The sequence below is a fragment of the Rhinopithecus roxellana genome, chromosome 21 (genome assembly GCF_007565055.1).
Source record: "Rhinopithecus roxellana isolate Shanxi Qingling chromosome 21, ASM756505v1, whole genome shotgun sequence".
Taxonomy (NCBI): Eukaryota; Metazoa; Chordata; class Mammalia; order Primates; family Cercopithecidae; genus Rhinopithecus; species Rhinopithecus roxellana.
In genome coordinates, this window is record NC_044569.1 from 66,536,005 (window position 1) to 66,559,375 (window position 23,371).

At 34.6% G+C, this 23,371-nt stretch overlaps 1 protein-coding gene across 7 annotated transcripts in view; it reads left to right on the plus strand.

Moving 5' to 3' along the window:
- The window catches only part of RELCH (RAB11 binding and LisH domain, coiled-coil and HEAT repeat containing), a 120,606-nt gene that overhangs the window by 62,547 nt on the left and 34,688 nt on the right, over positions 1-23,371 (plus strand). For all 7 annotated transcript variants that reach the window (XR_750672.2, XM_010388810.2, XM_010388811.2 and 4 more), the window contains 9 exons: positions 2,208-2,298; positions 4,965-5,036; positions 7,866-8,006; positions 8,431-8,595; positions 11,486-11,633; positions 13,955-14,111; positions 14,696-14,819; positions 16,978-17,026; positions 19,052-19,131. Coding sequence is in view for 6 of the 7 variants with exons in the window: in XM_010388810.2 (XP_010387112.1) it covers positions 2,208-2,298; positions 4,965-5,036; positions 7,866-8,006; positions 8,431-8,595; positions 11,486-11,633; positions 13,955-14,111; positions 14,696-14,819; positions 16,978-17,026; positions 19,052-19,131 (1,027 nt within the window). In the remaining variant the exon portion in view is untranslated. The remainder of the gene's footprint in view (positions 1-2,207; positions 2,299-4,964; positions 5,037-7,865; positions 8,007-8,430; positions 8,596-11,485; positions 11,634-13,954; positions 14,112-14,695; positions 14,820-16,977; positions 17,027-19,051; positions 19,132-23,371) is intronic.

The window sequence follows — 23,371 nt, forward strand, 5'->3', positions numbered from 1 at the left end:
GAGAATGCTGGAAAATCATAAATAAGAATGAACTATGAAAGATATCAAGCTTATATTTTAAAATACAAAGAACCCCTCAACTAGGAGAATACAAACACTTCTATAGACTTTGAAATGCTATTACTGAAACTTATTTTCTGCGATTATCAAAATATACCTGACCAAGTAGAGAACCTTGCTCTTTTCAGTATCCAGCTAAGGTTAATTTGTACCAGCAGCCCTAACATGCAAGTCAACTAGGAATAAGGGAAATTAAATCACTGTATTAGTACCATTCATTGCAAACTAAAAATTTCCCAAGGGCAACTTGGTGGTACTATAGGAAAATTAGTATTTTATTTTTTCCTTTAAAAATGCCATTTCCTATCTTGGTAATTTAGTTAATAATTAAATACAGTTATTATTACATTTTCATTTTTAGATTTTCAAGGCAAAAACCTGATCTTAGACTCTATTTTCATAAACCTTGCATGTAAAGCTAACAGCTGCCACCTGGTGGCCAAAAGTACTTATTAGCTTTACTTTAGGTGAAGGTGCATCAGGGATCAACACTCAAGTCCACACTTAAATCTACTTTCACCTTACAGAATGCAAAATCTTACTTAGAATTTTATGGTTTTTTTAGTTATAAATCTATCAGTTCAAATGAAGATAATGTATTAGTTATTGGTTAACTGTTGTTTTGTAACAAAGTACCTCAAAAGAAAGTGATTTAAAACATCTTTTATCTTACCGTTTCTGTGGGTCAGGAATCTGGGTCCTCTGCTTCAGGGTCTCTTACAAGGCTGTAGTCAGAGGTCGGCTGGGGCTATAGTCATCTCAGGGTTTAGCTGGAGAAGGATTTGCTTTTAATCTTAATCACACAGTTGGTCATTGTCAAGAATCAGCTCCTCAAGGATTGTTAGACTGAGGGCTTCATCTCCTCACTGACTGGTGGCCAGAAACCACCTTTAATTCCTTCCCATATGAGTCTTTCCAACATGGCAGCTTGGTTTATCTAAGCATGCCTGCTGAGAAGGCAGTAGCGTCCAGAAAGGTGGACATCACAGACTTTTGGCACCTAATCTCAAAATTGACCTCTTACCACTTTGGTCATATTCTGTTCATTAGAGACAAGTCACTAGGTCCAGTGTGCACTCAAAGAGATAGGATCATTGAGAGTCATGTCAGAAACTACCTACCACAGTTATCTTAGGTATAATACCAAAAATCTGATTCTTAAAATACCCCTTTACTGATATGATAGGTGTAGTTTTTAATTATAGAAACACTGGGAGAATAATCACTGGTTGTTTTAGAAAGTGAAGTTGTGTAGTAACTGAAGGATTGGGCATATATAATCTCAGAATGTATGTGTGGGAAGGTAATTTGGAAGGTTATGAGATTCAGCCTCATACCTATACAGAAATCTCTTCACAACGTCTGTCACAGGTGGTGTTGTCCCTGCTTGAGTGACTAATCTTAAGGAACTTAGGCTCTGGGTGGCAGCTTAGGCCGTTGTTAGAAAGGTATAATTTTTCTTTTTTTTCTTGAGACGGAGTGTCACTCTGTTGCCAGACTGGAGCACAGTGATGTGATCTCGGCTCACTGCAACCTCCACTTCCCAGGTTCAAGTGATTTCCCTGCCTCAGCCTCCCGAGTAGCTGGGACTACAGGCAGGTGCCACCATGCCTGGCTAGTTTTTTTTTTTATTTTTATTTTAGTAGAGATGGGGTTTCACCATGTTGGCCAGGGTGGTCTCAATCTCCTGACCTCGTGATCCGCCCACCTCAGCCTCCCAAAGTGCTGGGATTACAGGCATGAACTACTGTGCCCGGCCGAAAGGTCTAATTTTTCAAAACCAGATTGTGCAACATGGTGAAACACCATCTCTACAAAAAATACAGAAACTATCTGGGCATGGTGGTGAGCACTTATAGTCCCAGCTACTCAAGAGGCTGAGGTGGGAGGACTGCTTGAGCCTGGGAGGTGGTGGTTGCAGTGAACCAAGATCATGCCACTGTACCCCAGTCTGGGTGACAGCCAGACTCTATCTCAAAAAAAAAGAAAAAAAAAAAAGTCTAATTTGATTATACAAAAATCTTGTTCTCTATGTGAATTTATAGAGATGAGACTTTTTAACCCTTAGTCCTAGTTGTGCTTTCTAATGCAAATACAAGCTGTTGTTGTTGTTGTTGTTGTTGTTGTTGTTTTGTATTATTTTTCAGGCAAATGATACTGACAGGTTGTGTGGCATTTGCACGTCATGTTGGACCAACACGTGTAGAAGCTGAACTTTTACCACAGTGTTGGGAACAGGTAAATAACTGTATTGAGTTTTCACCTAGCTATTATAGCCTGATTTCTTAAAAAGATACATAGTTTCCTTCTTGAAGGCGTTTAAGAAATATGTGAGATTAAAAATTATGTTGATGTTTCTGTAGCTCAGCACAGTGATTTATTAGTACTTACGAATGCTCTGGGATGCTTTCCTTTAGTCATTCAGTCAACAAATACTTACGAAACACTAATTTCAATGCCAAGTACTGATGTAGTCACTAGGGATACAGTGGTGAACAAATGACAAAGACATCCTAATGGTAAAATAAGAGGAAACAAAGAAATGGTCTGCTATTTTGTAGTAATTTGTAATATGAAGAAAAATAAAGCAGGATAAGGGCGAGAGAGTGATGGGGAATGCTCTCCTAGGAAGGGTAGTTAGAGAAAGAATCTCTGAGGCAATGGTGTTTAAGAAAGAATCTGAATGAAGTAAGATGGAATAAGAAAGGCCCTGAGGTGGGAGTATACTTGATGCGTTCAAGAAACAGCAAGAAGACGTGTGTGTGTGTGTGTGTGTGTGTGTGTGTGTGTGTGTGTGTGTGTGTGTGTAAATAAAAATATATCTTGTATACTTATATATATTATACATATACAAAGTGTAAATCTTTGATGTAGGAGGTTTTTGTATTTATACTTGAACTCATTATTTTACTAACAATGCTTTTGCTTTTATATTGAATTTAAAATTCCAGTCCTCTGTAGAACTCAGAATCATTGACTTTCTAGACTTAATGTTTAGATCATTCAGCACCTCATTTTTCCACCTTAGAAAGATGGGTTTCCTGCTTATGGAGACAAATTACATGGCTTTATTTACAATAGCACAGTCACTTATTCTTAAGAAAAATATTAGTCTCCGGAATATCACTGAAGTATATAGTCATTTATAGTCCTATTCCCAAGTTCTTTGGGCATTCATTTTTTCCACCAAAATAAAGTAGAATCCCCAGATTCAATAGACAAAGTAAACATTACATGTAATAATAACCACCTCTCACAATCCCTTATACCATCTATAAATTACAGTGCATACTAATTTAGGGTGAGATTCTAATCACTTGATGTCAAAGTAACTTGGCTGCAATATATCCATACAACTTTCAGTTTACAATTCTATACAGTTAATTGTGCACATTTAATTTTTTATAGTTTTTTCATTTTCTTTTGTCTTTTTCCTTTCAAGTATATAATTTAATGGTTCAGTGTTGTGTAAGCTTCACTACAATCGATTTTTATACATTTTTGCCACCTCAAAGACAAACCCTAACTGCTTGAATTTGATTCTCCTTTTTCGAGATTATTTTGACTATTCTAGGTCCCTTGAATTTTCTTATGAATTTTAGGATCATTTTTCAATTTTTGCAAAGAAGCCAGCTGGGATTTTTGTAAACAATGCATTGAATCTATAGATTTATCTAGAGAGTATTGCCATCCTAATTTTATATATTGTCTTTCATTCTATGAAATTAGGGTATCTTTCCATGCATTAGGTCTTTTAATATTGCTTTCAACAGTGATTTGTAGTTTTCCGAGTGGTACACGTTTTGCCCTTTTGTTTTATTTATTTGTAAGTATTTCATTCTTTTGGATGCTATTGTAAATAGACTGTTTTCTTAATTTTATTTTTAGTTTGTTCATTGCTAATATATGGACATACAATTGATTTTTGCATTTACATTCAATTTTGAGTTACTTTACTGAGCTAAAGAAAAGCAAACGAAAGTTTATGCACAGCCATACTTTGACATTCAAACCATTCTACTTTTGAGGTAACTACATCTGGATTAAATTTAATTCAAAGATGTCAGTTATAAACATCTCTACTGCCACCTCTTCTGTAACCTGAGTAAACTTGAATATGAGGCATCTCTAGCCACCTACCTCCAGTTTGTTTCCCAGTAGATTACTATATAATTTTTTTTCTTAATTTTAGGCATCCAATACATTAATGAATTATGTCACCTTTTCATATGGGAATATGAGAACAGATATACTTCTTTTCCAGTCAAAGAAAGATTTATATTCTATGAAGAAGACATATGGGAACAAAACCCAGTATGTGTCATTTTTTTTTGTTATTTTTGGTTATGGTTCAGTGTAGTCATCACAATAGCAAAACCCCATCATTTTGCATTTGCAAACAGAGGAATGGATTGAAGTCCACTTACCTGAAAAATAAAAGCGTATTTCTAGTAAGGGCTCTGGTCAAATCATTAACTTACTTCCTCATCCCTTAGGTTGAAGAAAGAAGACTGGCACATATTATAGACTGTATCTATAAGATCCAGAAGCTGAGTTTTCCAAATTTAAAAATATTCTACTGTTGCTAGGGAAAGGTCCTGGTTTCTCCTGATACTCTAAGGAAAGCCTAGTTTTAGGCAAGCCCGTGATCTCTAGATACCTTGCCAAATTTTCATCTTTGATTTTCCCTTTTTTCTTTAACAGATGACCCCTGTAACCTCATGTTTAGGTTCTCCCTCACTTGCTCACTCCTGATCCAGGTATAGTCACACAGGGATTCCCAGAAGTGGATAAGGAAGAAGCTTTATTGCATTCTTAACAGGATTTGTGGTGAAATGTAATTCTCTTTTAGAAGAAGGGAGGGTATGCTGTTATACTTGATTTATGTATTTATTTTGCTCTAGATTAATCACAAATACCCAGAAAGACGACTGCTTGTGGCAGAATCCTGTGGCGCATTGGCACCTTACCTTCCTGTAAGAATTGTCCTTTTGTTTTCTTAAAACTATTTTTCTAATAATAGAAAAACCTTTTTTTGGGTGTCTTATAGATTTTAATCCAAGTATCTCCTAGACATGCTGTCTTAATAAAGAAAAGAGATGATCCAAAAAAGAAGAGATTCACATTAGTACAGTATGGCATTGCAAACACATAGGTACATTACCACTGATTTTGAATGAGTATAAATATATTAAACTGTATCAGCAGTTCTTACAGTGTGGTGTGAGGACCCTGGGGGTTTCCTTGAGATCCTTCCAAAAAGGTCCATGAGGAGAAAACTGTTTTCATAATAATAAGACACTTTTTGTCTTTTTCACTGTGTTGAAATTTGTATTGTTGGGGCAAAAGCAGGGATGGGCAAAAATGCTGCTGCATTAGCACTAATCAGGGCAGTGGCACCCAAACATACTACTATAGTCATGATTGTATTCTTTACTGCCATGCTTTCGCAGAAAAAGCCAATTTCACCTAAAAAGGAGTTTGCTGAATCAGTAAAATTGTTAATTTTACTAAATTTTGACCCGTGAAGCATGCATCTTCTTAATATTCTGTGAGACAAAATAGAAAGTACTCATATAAAAACTCTTTGCTGTATACTGAAAAATCATAGCCATTTGCAGAAAAAGCACTTAGGCAGTTGTTTGAGTTATGAGCTCAACTAGCTGCTTTTTTTTTAGGGGACACCAATTTTACTTCACAGAAACACTTACAGCCAAACTGGTTATTCAGACTTGGGTATGTGGCAGACATTTTAATGAAATTGGATGGAATGAGAATGTCACTTCAAGGAAACCAAGTAGACAGTATTCATTGCCAGTGATAAAATTGGAGTAGCATGTATTTATACTCCTACTAACAGTACCTTGGAGTTTTTATTTTCCCATACCTTCACCAGGAACTAGGCATGGTGAAATTTTTTAGGTGTTTTTCTAATGGAAGAAAATGCCTTATTGTTGTGATAAATCATATAGATAGATTCATGCGAATGGGTTTGAGCCTCTTATTATTTATTATTCCAAGACAGATGAGCATCCCTTGCGCTCAAAGGATAAATAGACTGTTCTACTCTACTCCTAGAATACTAAGCAGTATTAATAATAGATACAATGTTTCCTCAGTGGATCTATACTTGCCTTCTGTGTACCCCACTGTCACTGATAGCAGCGAAATCTCTGTACAGCGGCAGTTCCTCAGTGTGTATATGACTCAAATAGAGTAATGCCTCCTGACTGATGCTCTGGTGGGGTCCCTGTGGCATACTAAAACTAATTGCCACAGTTGACCCTTGCCCAAATCAGTATAAAACAAATGCCCACTTCAAGCTTATTTACCTCTGTCATATTGCCTTGTGCAGATACCAACCAACAAGTCCTTTTAGATAGTTTAAAGTGTTTCAGGGCAATTTTTAGCTGAAAAAGTAAATAAATGGGGCTGTACCAAAAGATGTTATATATTCACCAACCTAGATGTGTTTTAAGATATGCTAAAATTGCATGTATTTTTGTTTCTAAAAAGTGAAAACCAGACTTTTTAAAAATGTCTTTCAAGCCTTGTTCTATATACCAAATCATGTTGTAATTTTATGAAAATAGCCATGTCCTCTGCCTTTATTTTTATTTTATCCTAGTTATTATATGTGAAAAGCACCTAAACAAATTTATGTTTTAAGAATTTTATAAATTGATTAAATTGCAATATTAGTAAAGTAGGATAAGGGGAACATGAATTTGTATATTGGTAGCTCTTAATCCTAACCTCAGCCATTAAACTAAAACATTCTTTATCATAACTGGAAAATATTCTGTGTGAAATCAAGGCACAGCAGTGGGTGTGCATTATATTAAATATTAGCATAAAAAAGAGCAATGCAATTTTTAAGTAATTTTAAAGTTCACTGTCGTATTTTATTATCCTGTTTGAACTTTTTTTCCCACTTCTTCAAAGAAATAGGAATGTCAGGATTTTATAATGTTTCCTCACCATATCCCAGACAAATTTCCTAATTGCCAGAGAGATTTTTATAATTCCTCCTGTTACAACTCTCAGTACACTTCTCTGAGTGGAACGAATAGTGACAGGAGAGTCATTGTCCATTTGTAGTAGAGTTTTGTAGCAGACTTTGTTGATTTGTCAAAAGTGCCTTCTAGTGTGAACTGCAAGGATTTGAGAGATTTTTAAATATTTAGTAAAGATATAAAAAAAATACTGGCCGGGCGCGGTGGCTCAAGCCTGTAATCCCAGCACTTTGGGAGGCCGAGACGGGCGGATCACGAGGTCAGGAGATCGAGACCATCCTGGCTAACACGGTGAAACCTCGTCTCTACTAAAAAATACAAAAAACTAGCCGGGCGAGGTGGTGGGCGCCTATAGTCCCAGCTACTCCGGAGGCTGAGGCAGGAGAATAGCGTGAACCCGGGAGGCAGAGCTTGCAGTGAGCTGAGATCCGGCCACTGCACTCCAGCCTGGGCGACAGAGCGAGACTCCGTCTCAAAAAAAAAAAAAAAAAAAAAAAAAAAAAAAAAAAATACTGAGAGATGATTAATAAATACCTCAGAGTAGATGTTATTGCCTCTAGAGCAGAAGGGATTTGGGGCTGAGTCATATTTTTGCTATATCTGTAATGTTTTATGTCTTCAAAAAACAAAGGTCTGAAGCAAAATCTCTGTACAACAGCAGTTAGCATTTTTAATAAAAATGTTAATACCTATTTAATCTGGATTTTGACTACACTGATGTTTGTCATATTATTTTCTATACTTCTGTGCTTAGATGTAAATAAATAGTAAAAACGTGTTTATTTTCAGAAAGAAATCCGTAGCTCCTTGGTTCTTTCAATGTTGCAACAAATGTTAATGGAAGATAAGGCAGATTTGGTAAGAGAAGCTGTTATCAAAAGCCTTGGTATCATAATGGGATACATTGATGATCCAGACAAATATCATCAGGTATGTTTTTCAGAATGACCTCCTTTTACTCATTTACAAAATTCCAAGTATTATAATATTCCAAATCTCTGATTTGGATACTTTATAATATATCATAAGGATGGCAGGTGTGTCAACTTTAGTCATTTGAGGATGGCTGCCTGGTTTCAATTTTGCAACTCAGAGGAAAGAATGCTACAGTTCAGTTAAAGTATCTGCCACAGCTTTCTGGCAGGAAATTGGCAGGATATATTCTATGTTTACCACTCCCTCTCTTTGGTTTGCTCCTCAGTGGATACATGGCAAGGCTAGGATTATGGATGGCCTTCTTTCTTGCTTAAAAATATTTTCTTAATTTATTGAAATTTTTATTACCTTTTAATAAGTGTTTTATTTTTAAGTTTATCCCTTTAAAAATCTACATTTTCCTTTTTCTCATTGGCAGGGTTTTGAATTGTTGCTGTCAGCCTTAGGTGATCCCTCAGAAAGAGTAGTTAGTGCTACACATCAAGTATTTTTACCAGCTTACGCTGCGTGGACTACAGAACTTGGAAATTTACAGTCTCATCTTATACTTACACTACTGAACAAGATTGAAAAACTTCTCAGGGTGAGTTCTTCCTTTGTTTATATAGTTTATAGAAATTTAAAAGGTCTATCCTAAGCCATCTTGGAAGAATGTTAGGGAACAGAGACAGAAAGTGCCCCTTAACTTGACATGCTAATACATTACCAGTTAAAGATACTGTTGGACTGGGGCCAAGAAAGAGATTTGAAGAAGTTTTGCTTTGCTGAAGCTGGAGAAGGAGAAAGGGCATGATGTGCACTGGTTAGCTGAAATGCACCTTCATGGAAGTAACTCCTGTGTTATTCAGAAAGCTAGCTCTTTCTTGACCCTTCTGAGTAGTTAAATATTTTACACAAGGCATTAACTCTAGTTCCAGAATGCAGAGAAAATGAGTCTCTAAAGCTTTCTTACATAGTGTCAAAATTGCTTTAACTGTGGTTGTTCCACTCCAGTAGTTCATTTCTCATTTTTAAAATGAACTTTTAATTTTTCCCACATATAAGAATTAAAGAAATGTTGATGAAACAATAGAAACTTCTTGATCCAGTTTTTGTACTAAAAGTTTCTTTTAGAGACTAGAAGAGAAACTATTATTTGTGTAGTGCATACTATGTGCCAAATCTATAAAAAGAGATAGGAAGTAGGAGAGGGGAAGTATTACAGCATGAACTGCTGCTGGGTTAGCATTTGAGCATTTATATGTGCCAACAGTGAATAAGCTGAAAAAAATCAAGAAAGCAATCCATTTACAATAACTTAAAAAAAATGCCTAGAAATATATATAACCAAAGAGATGAAGAATCTCTGTCATGAAAACTATAAAACATTGATGAAAGAAATTGAAGAGGAAATGTTAAAACAATAAAGATATCCATATTCAATTGTTCATAGAAAAATTGTTAAAAATGTGTATACTACCCAAAGTGATCTACAGATTCATTGCAATCCCTATCAAAATACCGAGGACATTCTTCAAGATATAGAAAAAGCAATCTGAAAATTCATGTGGAACCACTATGACTCACCAAAGCAAGCCTGAGCAAAAAGAACAAATCTGGAAAAAGTACACTACCTGACTTCAAAACGTACTTCAAAGCACTAGTAACCAAACATCTTGGTATTGGCATAAAAAAGACATATTGACCAGTGTAATAGAGTAGAGAACCCAGAAATAAATTCACACATTTACAGCCAGCTCATTTTTGACAAAGGCACCAAGAAGATACATTGAGGAAAGGACAGTTTCTTCAGTAAGTCAACTGAAAATGGATTAAGGACTTAAATGTAAGACATGAAACTACTAGAAGAAAACATTGTTTCAGGACATTGGTCTGAGCAAAGATTTTTGAAGAAAAATCTCGAAAGCATAGGCAACAAAAGCAAAAACAGACAAATGGGATATTAAAGTAAAAAGCTTCCCCACAGCTAAGGAATCATCTGAGTATACAAACAGCCTACAGAATGGAGAAAATATTTGCAAACTCTCCATCCAACAAGAGATTAATAACCAAAATATGCAAGGACTCAAACAACTCAACAGCAAAATAAATAAATAAATAAAATTAAAAATCCAATTAAGGAATGGGCAAATGATCTGAATAAACACTTCTCAAAAGAAGACATGGCCAAAAGGTATATGAAGAAGTGTTTAACATCTCTAACCATAAGGTAAATGCAAATCTAAACCAAAATGACTGTCACCCCAGTTAAATATCTGTCACCCCAGTTAAAATGACTATTATTAAAAAGACAAAAAAAAAAACAAACAAATGCTGGTGAAGGTGTGGAGAAAGGGGAACCTTTATGCACTGTTGGTAGGAATGTAAATTGGTATAGCCACTATGGAAAACAGTGTGGAGATTTCTCACAAAGCTAAAAACGGAAATATCTCTGATCCACCAATCCCACCACTGGGTATATATCTAAAATAAAGGAAGTCAGTATATTGAAAAGACACATACTTTCAAGGACTCACATGTTGAGTTTCAAGGACTCACATGTTTCTTACAGCACTATTCATAATAGTCAGGATATAGATTAAATCTAAGTGTCCATCAACAGATGAATGGATAAAGAAAATATGGTATATATACACAATGAAATATTATTCAGCCATTTTTTAAAAATGCTATCCTGTCATTTGCTGCAGCAGATAGCCTAGAGGACATTATGTTAAGTGAAATAAACCAGGCACAAAAAGACAAATATTGAATGTTCTCACTCATATGTGGGAGCTAAAACAGTTGATCCCAAGGAGGTGAAGAGTGGAATGGACCAGAAACTGGAGGCTGGGGGAGTAATGAATAGAAAAATACAGTTAGATAGAAGAAATACATTCTAGTGTTTGATAGCACAGTAGGGTGTGCTATCAAATAAATATATTTGATAATATACAATATATTATATATATAACATATATTATACAATAATAGATTATATATTTCAAAAATCACTAGAAGAGAAGATTTGGAATGTTCATAATACAAAGAAATGATAAACGTTCGAGGTGATGCATATCTCAGTACCTTGATTTGATCATTACACATTGTATGCCTGTATCAAAATATCACATAGTACCCCATAATATGTACAATTATTTATATATCAATTCTAACAAGAAAAAAGATAAAGTGATTCCTGTCCCTTACTTTAATTTCTTTACCATGTCTTATAAAATTTCAGAAGATAAGAGCTTCTCTAATGAAAAAGTAAAGTTATAAAAACTATTCCCTACAAATGGAAATGACTGATGTTTACCCTATAGTTTTCCATGTAAAAGATTCTACCACTCTACAGTGCCTTACCGCTTGAGTCCAACATACAGATCCTTAAATCTTTGATTTACCACAAAAAGGAAGAACATCATACATAAATCCAATTAGCAATGTAGCTTCAAAAGACTAAAATTAGCTTCCACCTCCTTATGTTTCAGGAAGGAGAACATGGGCTGGATGAACATAAGCTCCACATGTATCTTTCTGCTTTGCAGTCCTTGATCCCATCTCTCTTTGCATTAGTGCTACAGAATGCACCTTTCTCCAGCAAAGCCAAGCTTCATGGTGAAGTGCCACAGATAGAAGGTACTGAACTTGAATTCTGGAAGAAAAATGTAGAATATGAGCTTAGCTTCCCAAAGAATTGTTTTTTATTAAAAGTCTAAAAATCACTTTATATGACAGCATAATTATTAAAATGTATTATGTGTGTAGAATCTTGTGGTCATCAGATTATACCTATGGTAAACAATACGGCTTCATCTTTTATGGATAAGCCTGTTGTCTTTTTTCATAATATTTATACTTTCTTTTTGCTCTTAATCTATAGCCTTTTTATAGCCTTTCTGGGGAGACTGAAATAAGTATTTCCTTCAGTTAACAGATCTGAGTCAACAAAAGATTCATTTAATAGTTACTAGTGCCAGTATATGAAGCTTGTCATTTCTGTTTTCTTTATATTTTCTTCCCCAACTTTTTAATCTAATTTTTAATAGGGGAAGGTAAATATAATTACTTTTTTCTACTATGTCCTTGTTAGAAAGAAATACAAGCAACTGTGGCAGAATTTGTGTTTTTCCAAAGAAGAAATATGACTTACTTTCAGAAGTATGTAAAATTGACAGCAGAGGCCAGTATTTTCTTATCTTACTCTCCAGGTAGCTAGTAAATGACCTTTGCAAGTTGGCAGGCAATTGATAACCTTGTTGCATCTTAACATCCAGGACAAACAGCTATAGACAAGCTATTGCTATGTGTCAGGCACCTTTGCAGCCTTTTCAAAATTGTGAAATTATCCATGTCTCTTACTGGTTTCTAATGGACAAAGAATTACAACATTGAGAACATCAACAGACACTTAATCTTTTTCAATTTCATTTTTCATGTAAACTGTAGGCTACCTATAATATTTGGAGTATGATGCAGTGTATCCAAAGATACATGAAGCCACATGATAAAAATAGTGTATACTATTTGAATGTCAGTTTTATTTGGAAAATTGAGAATGAATGGTGTGGAGTTAATTTAACATTTTTAAATGATATTATTGAGGAGAATGAAAATTCAGACTTTAGATAAGACTTCATAAAGCTCTCCCAGCTGGCCACTTCAGGTTCTGCCCCTTTACTCTTACTCATTTAGGCATTTCATCTGCCTAGGGATTTTCCTGTCTTTCTGATTCCCTTTTTCTTTTTAATTTTCTGTATTCGTTTACTATGGCTGCCTTAACCAACTGAGTGGCTTAAACAACAGATATTTATTATCTCACACTTCTGAATGTTAGAAGTCTGAGATCAAGGTGATGGCAGGGTAGGCTCCTTAGGAAAACTGCGAGATAAAGGCTGTTCTGGGCTCTCCCCTGGCTTCTGGTGGTTTGCTGGCAATCTTTAGTGTTTCTTGGCTTTTAGATGCATCACCCCAAACTTTGCCTTTATCTTCACGTGGCACACTCTCTGTGTGCTTGTTTCTGCGTCCAGATTTCCCCTTTTTATAAGGACATCAATCGTGTTGGTTAAGGGACTACTTCAGTATGATTTCATCTTGTGTCACTACATCTACAGCAACCCTGTTTCCAAATAAGATCCCATTCTGAGATACTGGAGATTAGGACTTAAACATAAAAATTTGGGCGGGGGGCAGTTCTACTCATAATACTTGTTATTCTCTCATTTATTTCACAAATGATTCTTAAATGTCATTTATTGCCAACCATATGCTACAGATTAGATAGAACAGTACCATCCTGAACATATTCCTTCTAATACTTATGGGATTCCTTCTAACATTTATGTGACCTTTTCTTGTGATTGTCCTTTATTTTTGGTTCTTGTTGACTTAGTTTAACTTTCTGACTTTTAACAGTAGCTATAAATGTTACTGTTACTATACCTTCATTTAGGTTATAATGTATTTATTATAAATGAGGATGTATTGTATCCTCATTTAGGGTATATCCATATGTCTATATGTCCATTTATATATACACACACATATAATTTGGGTTATAATTTGTTATGAATGAAGATTTGTTTTCTCATAAAAATGGTAACCCACACAAATATTTTTATCACCAATTTATTATACAACATGAACAAATATTTATGTCAGGCATTGTTTTAGACACTTAGGACACAATCATGAATAAAATAGATAAAAATTTCTGCTCATAGTGCTTACATTCTGCTGTGGGAATAAAATCTTTTGAGATTTGTTGGATTTGTTCTCATATCACAATAATTTCTTGATTTTCCTAAAAAATGACTTCATTAGTATATTTCAATTTTATACTATACAATAAGAAAGTAATTAAATATGAGGAGGAAGGACCTTATTTTCCTTTCAACAGAATATCTAAGTTCCCAGAATGCCTATTTCCATATGATTTATTTTGCTTCTTTTATGTGTAGTGACTAGGTTTCCTCGGCCTATGTCGCCTCTTCAAGATGTGTCCACTATTATCGGAAGTCGTGAGCAATTGGCAGTGCTACTACAACTTTATGACTACCAGCTGGAACAGGAGGGTACAACAGGCTGGGAGAGTTTACTGTGGGTTGTCAATCAATTGTAAGTTACCACCTCCATATTAATTTGAATGGATGATAACTCTTACATTTAGCCTTAGCCCTGAGGACAAAATATAACAAAACTTTTAGAATGTAACTTGGCATCATTTATGGTAAACACCTTTAGGGCACAGAGGCTTCACACCACTGGATATGTAATTTATCTGAGAAGAAGGTGCTGCTGTATTTTATCCAGATGATCTATCTACCATCTCATTTGTCCAATCGTGGCGATGGATTTTAAACTACATCTAGACTTCTCATTTCTGAGGCTAAAATGATGCCATCTAAAGCCAAGCTCTTGTGTGAAGCATCATATCCATAGATTTGAGTCACATTAACTATGTACTCAGAATTCTACCATTAAGGATTTCATATATTTTCTGGCAAACAGTTAAAATTTATTTTTTAAAGTGTATACAGTATAATGTAATCTTACAACCTTTTCAGAGGGTCCCAAACAATGCCATTCCTTTCAAAGAACGAAATAGAAGAGGTTATTAGATTTGCATTGTTTCAGAAATTGGCGAGGAAACAGCAATTTATATGTATCCCCTGCCTATTTTTCTTTCCTTTCACATTCAGGTTGCCACAACTTATAGAAATAGTTGGCAAAATTAATGTTACTTCAACTGCCTGTGTCCATGAATTCTCCAGATTTTTCTGGCGCCTTTGCCGGACATTTGGCAAAATTTTTACAAACACTAAGGTAAAAACTTGTATTCCATGTTTTCTTATATGAAAAAGACATAGAAATGTAATGTGTTAGCACTGTAACAGAGTAAATAAAAGCATGAACCATTCTTTTATCTAATTCGCTTCTTTAATATCTTAGAATACTATGATAGTAAAAAATGTTCTAGTTGGTAATATTCTTATCTTTACTGATTTTCAGAAGATGATTTAGCCTACACTTTGTTCATATCCAGACTTGGATATAAGCTTTACTCATTGTGGATAGCCTCAAAGATTTTCAGTGTCATAGGAAGTGTCAGCTAGGGAACTCAACCACAATCCTTTGAATGTGCTGCTGGTACTTACTGTCTATCACAGGTTCAGGAAGCAGCTGTTTGCTCAGCACACTTTGGTAAAAACCTCAAGCGACTGTGGAACCACAGCAACTTATATATAAAACTTGCTGCGAAGATACCACCTCTTAGAATAGCATGGACACTGGAGATAAATTCTACATATTTCAGTCATTACCAAAAGTATCATTTGTCACATTTGCCTATCCAGGTTATTTTGTAATTTCAAATATTAACATTGGAATGTCATTAGATCCTAATTTATTCATTAATCCTATAATCCATTTGTCTTCATAACATTTTGTTAAACCAGTTCTTTAGAGAGCTAATAAAAGACATAAAAAGGTGTAGTTTCTATAATCAAATGTTAATCAACACATTTAGAAGGTAAGCATTTTAATTATTAAATTTAATTTAGTATAGCTCTTTACTATTTTTTTTTTTTTTTTTTTTTTTTTTTGAGACGGAGTCTTGCTCTGCCGCCCAGGCTGGAGTGCTGTGGCCGGCTCTCAGCTCACTGCAAGCTCCGCCTCCCAGGTTCACGCCATTCTCCTGTCTCAGCCTCCCGAGTAGCTGGGACTACAGGCGCCCGCCTCGTCGCCCGGCTAGTTTTTTTGTATTTTTTAGTAGAGACGGGGTTTCAGCGTATTAGCCAGGATGGTCTGGATCTCCTGACCTCGTGATCCGCCCGTCTCAGCCTCCCAAAGTGCTGGGATTACAGGCTTGAGCCACCGCGCCCGGCCATAGCTCTTTACTATTAAATCTGTAGTTGAAACATTTGAAGTAAATAGTATGGTATAAGGAACTGGACAAAATTCAGAAGACTTGGGTTATGGGCCTATTATCTGTTGACTAATGTTTATGATCTTTAATATTTAAGTTACATTATCTGGGCTTAGTCTTTTCATGTGTAAAGTGAAGAATTTGCTTCCATGTCTTTTAATTCTATAAGTATGATTCAGTACATGAACCTTTTAACACTGGTCTCTCTCTCAGTTTAAGCTAAAGATACGAATTAATGTGCCTCACCTACAGAGAGGAGGGCAAAAACCAGACCTTAATGTTACTGTAGGAAAAACAAAATTATTTTATATTTTTCAGTAGCATTCAATTGTTAAACAAATACAATTTGATTTTCCTATTATCAATATTGGCAAAAATTGTTTGATATCTCCAAAACAAGTAGCTATTTTTTTTTTTTTTCCGAAAAGCAAGTAGGAATCTACTTATGTACTTAACAGTAAGTGGTTGTCTTCAATGGCCTGAAATCTGTGATAACTTTCATAATAAAAAATTTAAGCAAGCCTTTGTTCTAACTTAACATATTAAAGTTAAATTCTGTATTTCATATTTCATTTTGAAAAGTTGTAATAATTAATATCACATGATGAATATGTTACTTTACTGAACACCTGAAGTGACTGGAATTCCTTTCATTTTTTAAAAATACAGCAAAATGCTTTTTTCGATAATTCTAACCATATAATATCTACCTAAATAATCCTTCTATAACCAAGTTCAGTTTTAGAAAGCAGTAATTTCAACCACTTAAAATCATATTGGAAATTATTTTAATTTAATAAAAGAAACCAGAGGCCATTGACTTGAGTTTATTTTTTCAAAAATGTATCCTTAAAATTTTCATTTTCATTAATTTGACTCTTTTATCCTAAGCCTCTTGATTAAGAATTAATTACATTTCTGACCACTTGACTTAGTCATCTATAAAGCTAAATAAATAAATAAATAAACAATAGTAGCAACAGCAGTAAACATTTCATTTAATCAGTTTGCCCATTGAACCTGAGACTTTTTGAATCTTTTCTTTGGGTTGCTTAGGTAAAACCTCAGTTCCAGGAGATTTTGAGACTATCTGAAGAAAACATTGGTGAGTTTGTTCATTATTACTTTTAAAAACAATTGCATTTCTTTATGCAGGAAAAATGCTGTATTCTCCATATATGTAGATTGTATAAATGAACTAGCAACTACAGTTGAAAAGGAAAATTTATATTATGGAGTTCTTGGTTTTATAACTGTGTCACATCTAATATCCTTCCCATGAGGTGACAGTGAGATTAATCACTGTCAGTCTGATTGTAAATAGATACCTTCATTGTAACCAAATTGATATAAGGCTGAACTTTACAGCCTGGGTACTCAACCTTTAGAGGTCTGAAGTAGTATATTCAAGAGACTGACAATTATAAAATAAGCTGCATCTAATTCTAAATTAGTTCTGTATACTTTTAAAAGTTAAACATAGCAGAAAAGAATGGTATATAAGCATATATGTTTTCCAGATGAAACATGAGAGAAACTACAGGCTTGAATGAGTAGCTCCAGCTATTTTCTTGATAGTTTTCTCTTATCTACTTTAAGAAGTCTACTTATGACACCACTGCCCTAAGGACTTGTTTATGTATGGATCTTGTGTCCCTATGTATTTTTCTAGCTTCTAGGAATAAACTGTGGAACATGTGTAGCACCCCCACCCCCATTTCTAACTTGGTTGATTTTGAATATATATGTCTATATAGAGAGAATATATATATATATCTATCCTAGGTATGTGTGTGTGTGTGTGTACATACCTTAGTGGTTTGAGTTGAATGGTTTAGAAAACACAATTTTTGGCAGTCCTCAGAGGTAGTCAGAGAATGAATAAATTAATTCTTTTAAGCCTGAAGACATTGAAGACATTTGGGGCAGGGGAGGGGGACAAATAACTCCCAAAGTCTATTTTGAATGTCTTTTTAAAGGATTGATATTTGTAATGCGTAAATTGTTGGTATTATATGTTTATTATTCTTGTGATAAATTAGTGAAGAAAAAAGGTAAATATTTTAAAAACTGACAGCTTTGGGAATTATTAGCCATGAATGTTTAGCTATTGAAATAGGAAGTGATTATTAGCCCCTGTATACATAGTCCATATCTATGAATATACTTTAAGCTTATGTTCTAACATTAACATCAACACTCCCTCCCCAAAAAAGGTACTCCTACCAAGAGAATAAACAAATCTCAAATACTAATTAATGTGAAAATGGAACTGTCTTTTTTGCAAAATTTCTTCAGGGCAGTTAGTTAAATAAATCTTTTCAACTCAATTTCTTTATGTAGTACCCTCAGAAAATAATTTAAAGCCATATACAAAATAAGTATAGTTAAAAAACTATTCTTGAGAATATAACAGCAAACATAAAGCACTTGAAACAGTGCCTCATGATCAGTAAATAAGAGCTCTTGGTGCTGTGAATAATAATTGTCCTCTCACAACTTTTCTTTTGAAATTACCCATAGAGGCTGTATAAGAAAATCTCTTGTAAAGCAGTTACAGGGCACACAACTGTGTTTGCATGCTTTCTCCTTTTTCTCTGCTTTACTTAGCATGATTCCTTCCCCCTCCATGAAAATAATCAGGGCTCTGTCTGGCTGAAAACCCTATTGAGGATGCAGGAGGGGCTCAGGAAATCAGGCTAGTACTGAAAACTACCTCATATCTAGAAATAGATCAAATAACATATATCTATGTGCTTTTAGGTGAGTGCGTTTACATTTTTCTAAACTGCAAATTAAAAGCATAAAAATTTTGGACAACCTGCCTATATGGACACTTAGAAGACTTTCAAGAAGAAAGTTCTGATTTCCAATTATGGAAATCAAGAGTATAACATCTCGTTTGGGTTATTAAAGTTCTTTCCCATTTATCAGAAATGTTTATGCTAATGGCTCTTCAAGAAACACTAAGTTGTATTTTACAACCACCAAAAAACATGTTTTTCAAAGTAATGATAATATTTCCTTGTAACCTAGTAAACAGTTATAATTTTAAATATAATCACATTATAATGTTTTTCTTTACACTTAAAATATACTTACTTTTTAAAAATTCTTTTAATAATTTTAGATTCCTCAGCAGAAAATGGGGTCCTCACTAAAGCTACAGTCCCTATTTATGCAACAGGAGTCCTTACGTGTTATATTCAGGTAAGGGAAAAATTCTTACTCTGTAGTAAAAGTCTTTCCATTTAGAAAAATACCTAGTGTTGTGTCTTCTTAATGTAAGTGACATTGCTACCAACAAAGGAAAACAATTTACTTATTTTATTCAATAAATAATTTATAATGGATAGCATATTTGAATAAAAAGGGCCTGAGTAAAACCTCACTTGAACAAATAAATTTAGAGATTATGCGCTTTTTATAATGGATAGCATATTTGAGTAATAAGGGCCTGAGTAAAACCTCACTTGAATAAATAAATTTAGAGATTATGCGCTTTTTGATATTTTGTTAGAAGTGTTAGATTATACTTACTTACCAGAGTTTCTCTGTGTTCCATAAGCTTTTCATAAATAAATGACAAGCAGAGCACATATGTTAGGTGAACTAAGCTACAGAGCACTGTAGAACACTAGACCTTATCATCATTTTTAGCTAAGTACTTTTTAATAATGCGGGTTGAGTATCCCTTATCTCAAATGCTTAGGATGAAAGTGTTTTCAGATTTTGGATTTTTTTTTTTTTTCAGATAAAGGAGTATTTGCATATACATAATGAGATATCTTAGGGATGGGACCCAAGTCTAAACACAAAATGTGTTTCATATACACATTATACACATAGCTTGAAGGTAATTTTATACAATATTTTAAATAATTTTGTGCATGAAACAGTTTGCGTACATTGAACCATCAGAAAGCAAAGGAATCGCTGTCTCAGCCACCATGTGGACAATCTGGTTGGTTGGCATCACCATCATTCCTGACTTTGCATTTATATGCTACCAATAAGCAATCATTTTCTTATACTTTTTCACACATACGTACTTAACAATAAGAAAATATGACATATCATCAGTACAGCAAAAAAAAAATGTGCTCAGGGTAGCAAAGCACAGTAGCATCACCAGAATACCTATATCAGCTGTTAAACAACAGCCACAGCAAATGATGACAGGCTTTCACAGACAGTATCAGTTTGGTACTCACAAAGTTTCAAATTTTAGAGCATTCTGGATTTTCAGATTAGGGATGCTTAAGCTGTACTTTATTTTTCTTAATTGTTACTGCCTAAGAAATTACCCCAAAACATAATGGTCTATTGTAACTGTTTCATTTGCTCATGATTCAGCAATCTGGGCCTCACTCAGCTTTGTCCTCTTCTGCTGTTCTTGCCGGCAGTCACTTCTTTTGCTGCAGTAAGTGGGTTAGCTGACGGGGTCTCTACGTAAGTCTCAGGACCTCTCTCTCTCTCCACATGGTTTCTGAAGCAGCAGAGCCAGACTTACCACATGGTAGCTAATGCCTCCCAAGAATGAAAAGGCAGAATCTGCTAGGCTAAGGCTTAGGCCTGGAATTAGCACAACATGGTTTCTACTGCAGTGCCTTGCTAATTAAGTCACAGGCCAAGCCCAGATTCAAGCAAAAGAAGGGAAGTAAGCCAGGGTGTGAACCAGGAGGTGTGGTTCAGTGGTGGCCACCATGTAACAGGCTGCCATACTCTACTTAACATTGTTTTCAGTAAATAACATATGATGTGTCTCAAAGCATAGTAGTAATTTTTAAGTATGAGGCAGTTCCACCAGTAAGGTGGAAATACTGACTCGGTATAAAGCACTTTTAGAAGTTAGATATAAGAATGAAGAAAGAACACCTTTTCAATGGTTTCCTGAACTTTTACCCACTACTAACTTACTAATTTTGCTCTTTAAATTCAAAGTACAGCAATTCATATTTATTGTACTCCTTTCTTTTTTTTAAATTTTTATTATTTGCATTTTAAGTTCTAGGGTACATGTGCACAATGTGCAAGTTTGTTACATCGGTATACATGTGCCATGTTGGTTTGCTGTACGCATTAACTCGTCATTTACTTTAGGTATTTATCCTAATGCTATTCCTCCTCCTGCCCCCCACCCCATGACAGGTCCCAGGGTGTGATGTTCCCCACCCTGTGTACAAGTGATCTCATTGTTCGATTCCCACCTATGAGTGAGAACATGGGTGTTTGGTTTTCTGTCCTTGTGATAGTTTGCTGAGAATGATGGTTTCCAGCTGCATCCATATCCCTGCAAAGGACATGAACTCATCGTTTTTTATGGCTGCATAGTATCCCATGGTGTATATGTGCCACATTTTCTTAATCCAGTCTGTCATTGATGGACATTTGAGTTGGTTCCAAGTCTTTGCTAATGGTATTTCTAGTTCTAGATCCTTGAGGAATCGCCACACTGTCTTCCACAATGGTTGGACTAGTTTACATTCCCACCAACAGTGTAAAAGCATTCCTATTTCTCTACATCCTCTCCAGCATCTGTTGTTTCCTGACTTTTTAATGGCGTGAGATGGTATCTCATTGTGGTTTTGATTTGCATTTCTCTGATGACCAGTGATGATGAGCATTTTTTCATGTGTCTGTTGGCTACATAAATGTCTTCTTTTGAGAAGTGTCTGTTCATATCCTTTGCCCAATTTTTGATGGGGCTGTTTTTTTCTTGTAAATTTGTTTAAGTTGTAGATTCTGGATTTTAGCCCTTTGTCAGATGGGTAAATTAGAAAAATTTTCTCCCATTCTATTCACTCTGATGGTAGTTTCTTTTGCTGTGCAGAAGCTCTTTAGTTTAATTAGATCCCATTTGTCTATTTTGGCCTTTGTTATCACTGCTTTTGGTGTTTTCGTCATGAAGTCCTTGCCCATGCCTATGTCCTGAATGGTATAGCGTAGATTTTCTTCTAGGGTTTTTATGGTTTTAGGTCTAACAGTTAAGTGTTTAATGCATCTTGACTTAATTTTTGTATAAGGTATAAGAAAGGGACCCAGTGTCTGCTTTCTACATATGGCTAGCCAGTTTTTCCAGCACCATTTATTAAATAGGGAATCCTTTCCCCATTTCTTGTTTTTGTCAGGTTTGTCAAAGATCAGATGGTTGTAGATGTGTGGTGTTATTTCTGATGCCTCTGTTCTGTTCCATTGGTCTATATATCTGTTTTGGTACCAGTTATTGTACTCTTCTTTCAAGACAAATTTGAATCATCCTATAGTATTAAAATACAGTTACATAATTTTACAGTTACAGTTACATAATATTACATATTACCTTGCAATAGAAGTTACAGCTCTGTTAAAGTGGCACAGTATTCTTTTAAATTTTTCTTTTCTACACTAGTTTCTGATACTACCCTGATATGGATACTTTTCTGTTTATTAAATATTTTAAGTCATGTATGTTAATAAATTGTCTCTATTGTTCGGTAAATTTTTGGAGATCAAAGATACTAAGTCCTAACAGTGCCAGACACAACAGTATGCCTACCATTCTCCTCTTTAACTTTGGAAAGTGTCCTTGTGTGATGTCAGTATTTTATTCTCTCTCTTTTTCATCCTCTTGAAGTTTTGTTAATATTTTTATTTTAACCATAAATAACATTTTAAATCATAGTAATTAAATGCCAAAAACAAGGTTTGGCTCGTAGTAGGCCCTCAGAATGGATCTGTTGAATAAATGAATAAGGGGCATTTCTTTTGAGACATTATGAAGTCTAAATATGTTATTCATATCTGTAAAGAGATAAGAACTTTTCAGCTTATTACAAAATAAATAGTATATTGAGGTAGCAATCACAGATTGCCAGTGTTTCTTATTTTAGGAAGCACATACCAGCAGTTAATGTTTATCTTACTAAACAAAACTTTTTGTTAGGGTAAATTATAGTAAACAAAAGTTATCTTGAATCAAATATATAAGCAGTATTACTTGTTTTGAGATTCAAGTAATTACCTGAATATATAAGCAGTATTACTTGTTTTGAGATTCCAAAAATGATAAATAAGATTTTAGTAAATTTTTAAAAATCAAAAGAATTCATACTTATTTAGAAGTCTTATTTTATAGCTCTTATTTCACATTTAGGTTTTTCTCAGATTTCCAGCTTGTTTTCCAAAGTTATGTCTGTTTTATATTTGAAATAGTAGGTAACTAAAAATGGGTGAAATCTCCATTCCAGAGTTGCCCTGATGCTGATTTGTCAGTTAAACTGCGTGTCCTGAAACTGTTGTGTTCATCCTTTTTTCATGTTAACCATTACTTTTGTCAGTCCTTCTACTTCATTCTAAACTAACCTGATTATGTAGGAAAAAAAAAAAGGTAGGTGGTAATCCAGTCTTCCTCATGGATCTATTGATACATTCAGAAGCTCTTTACTGTTGACCTCCTGTGTCCCTAATG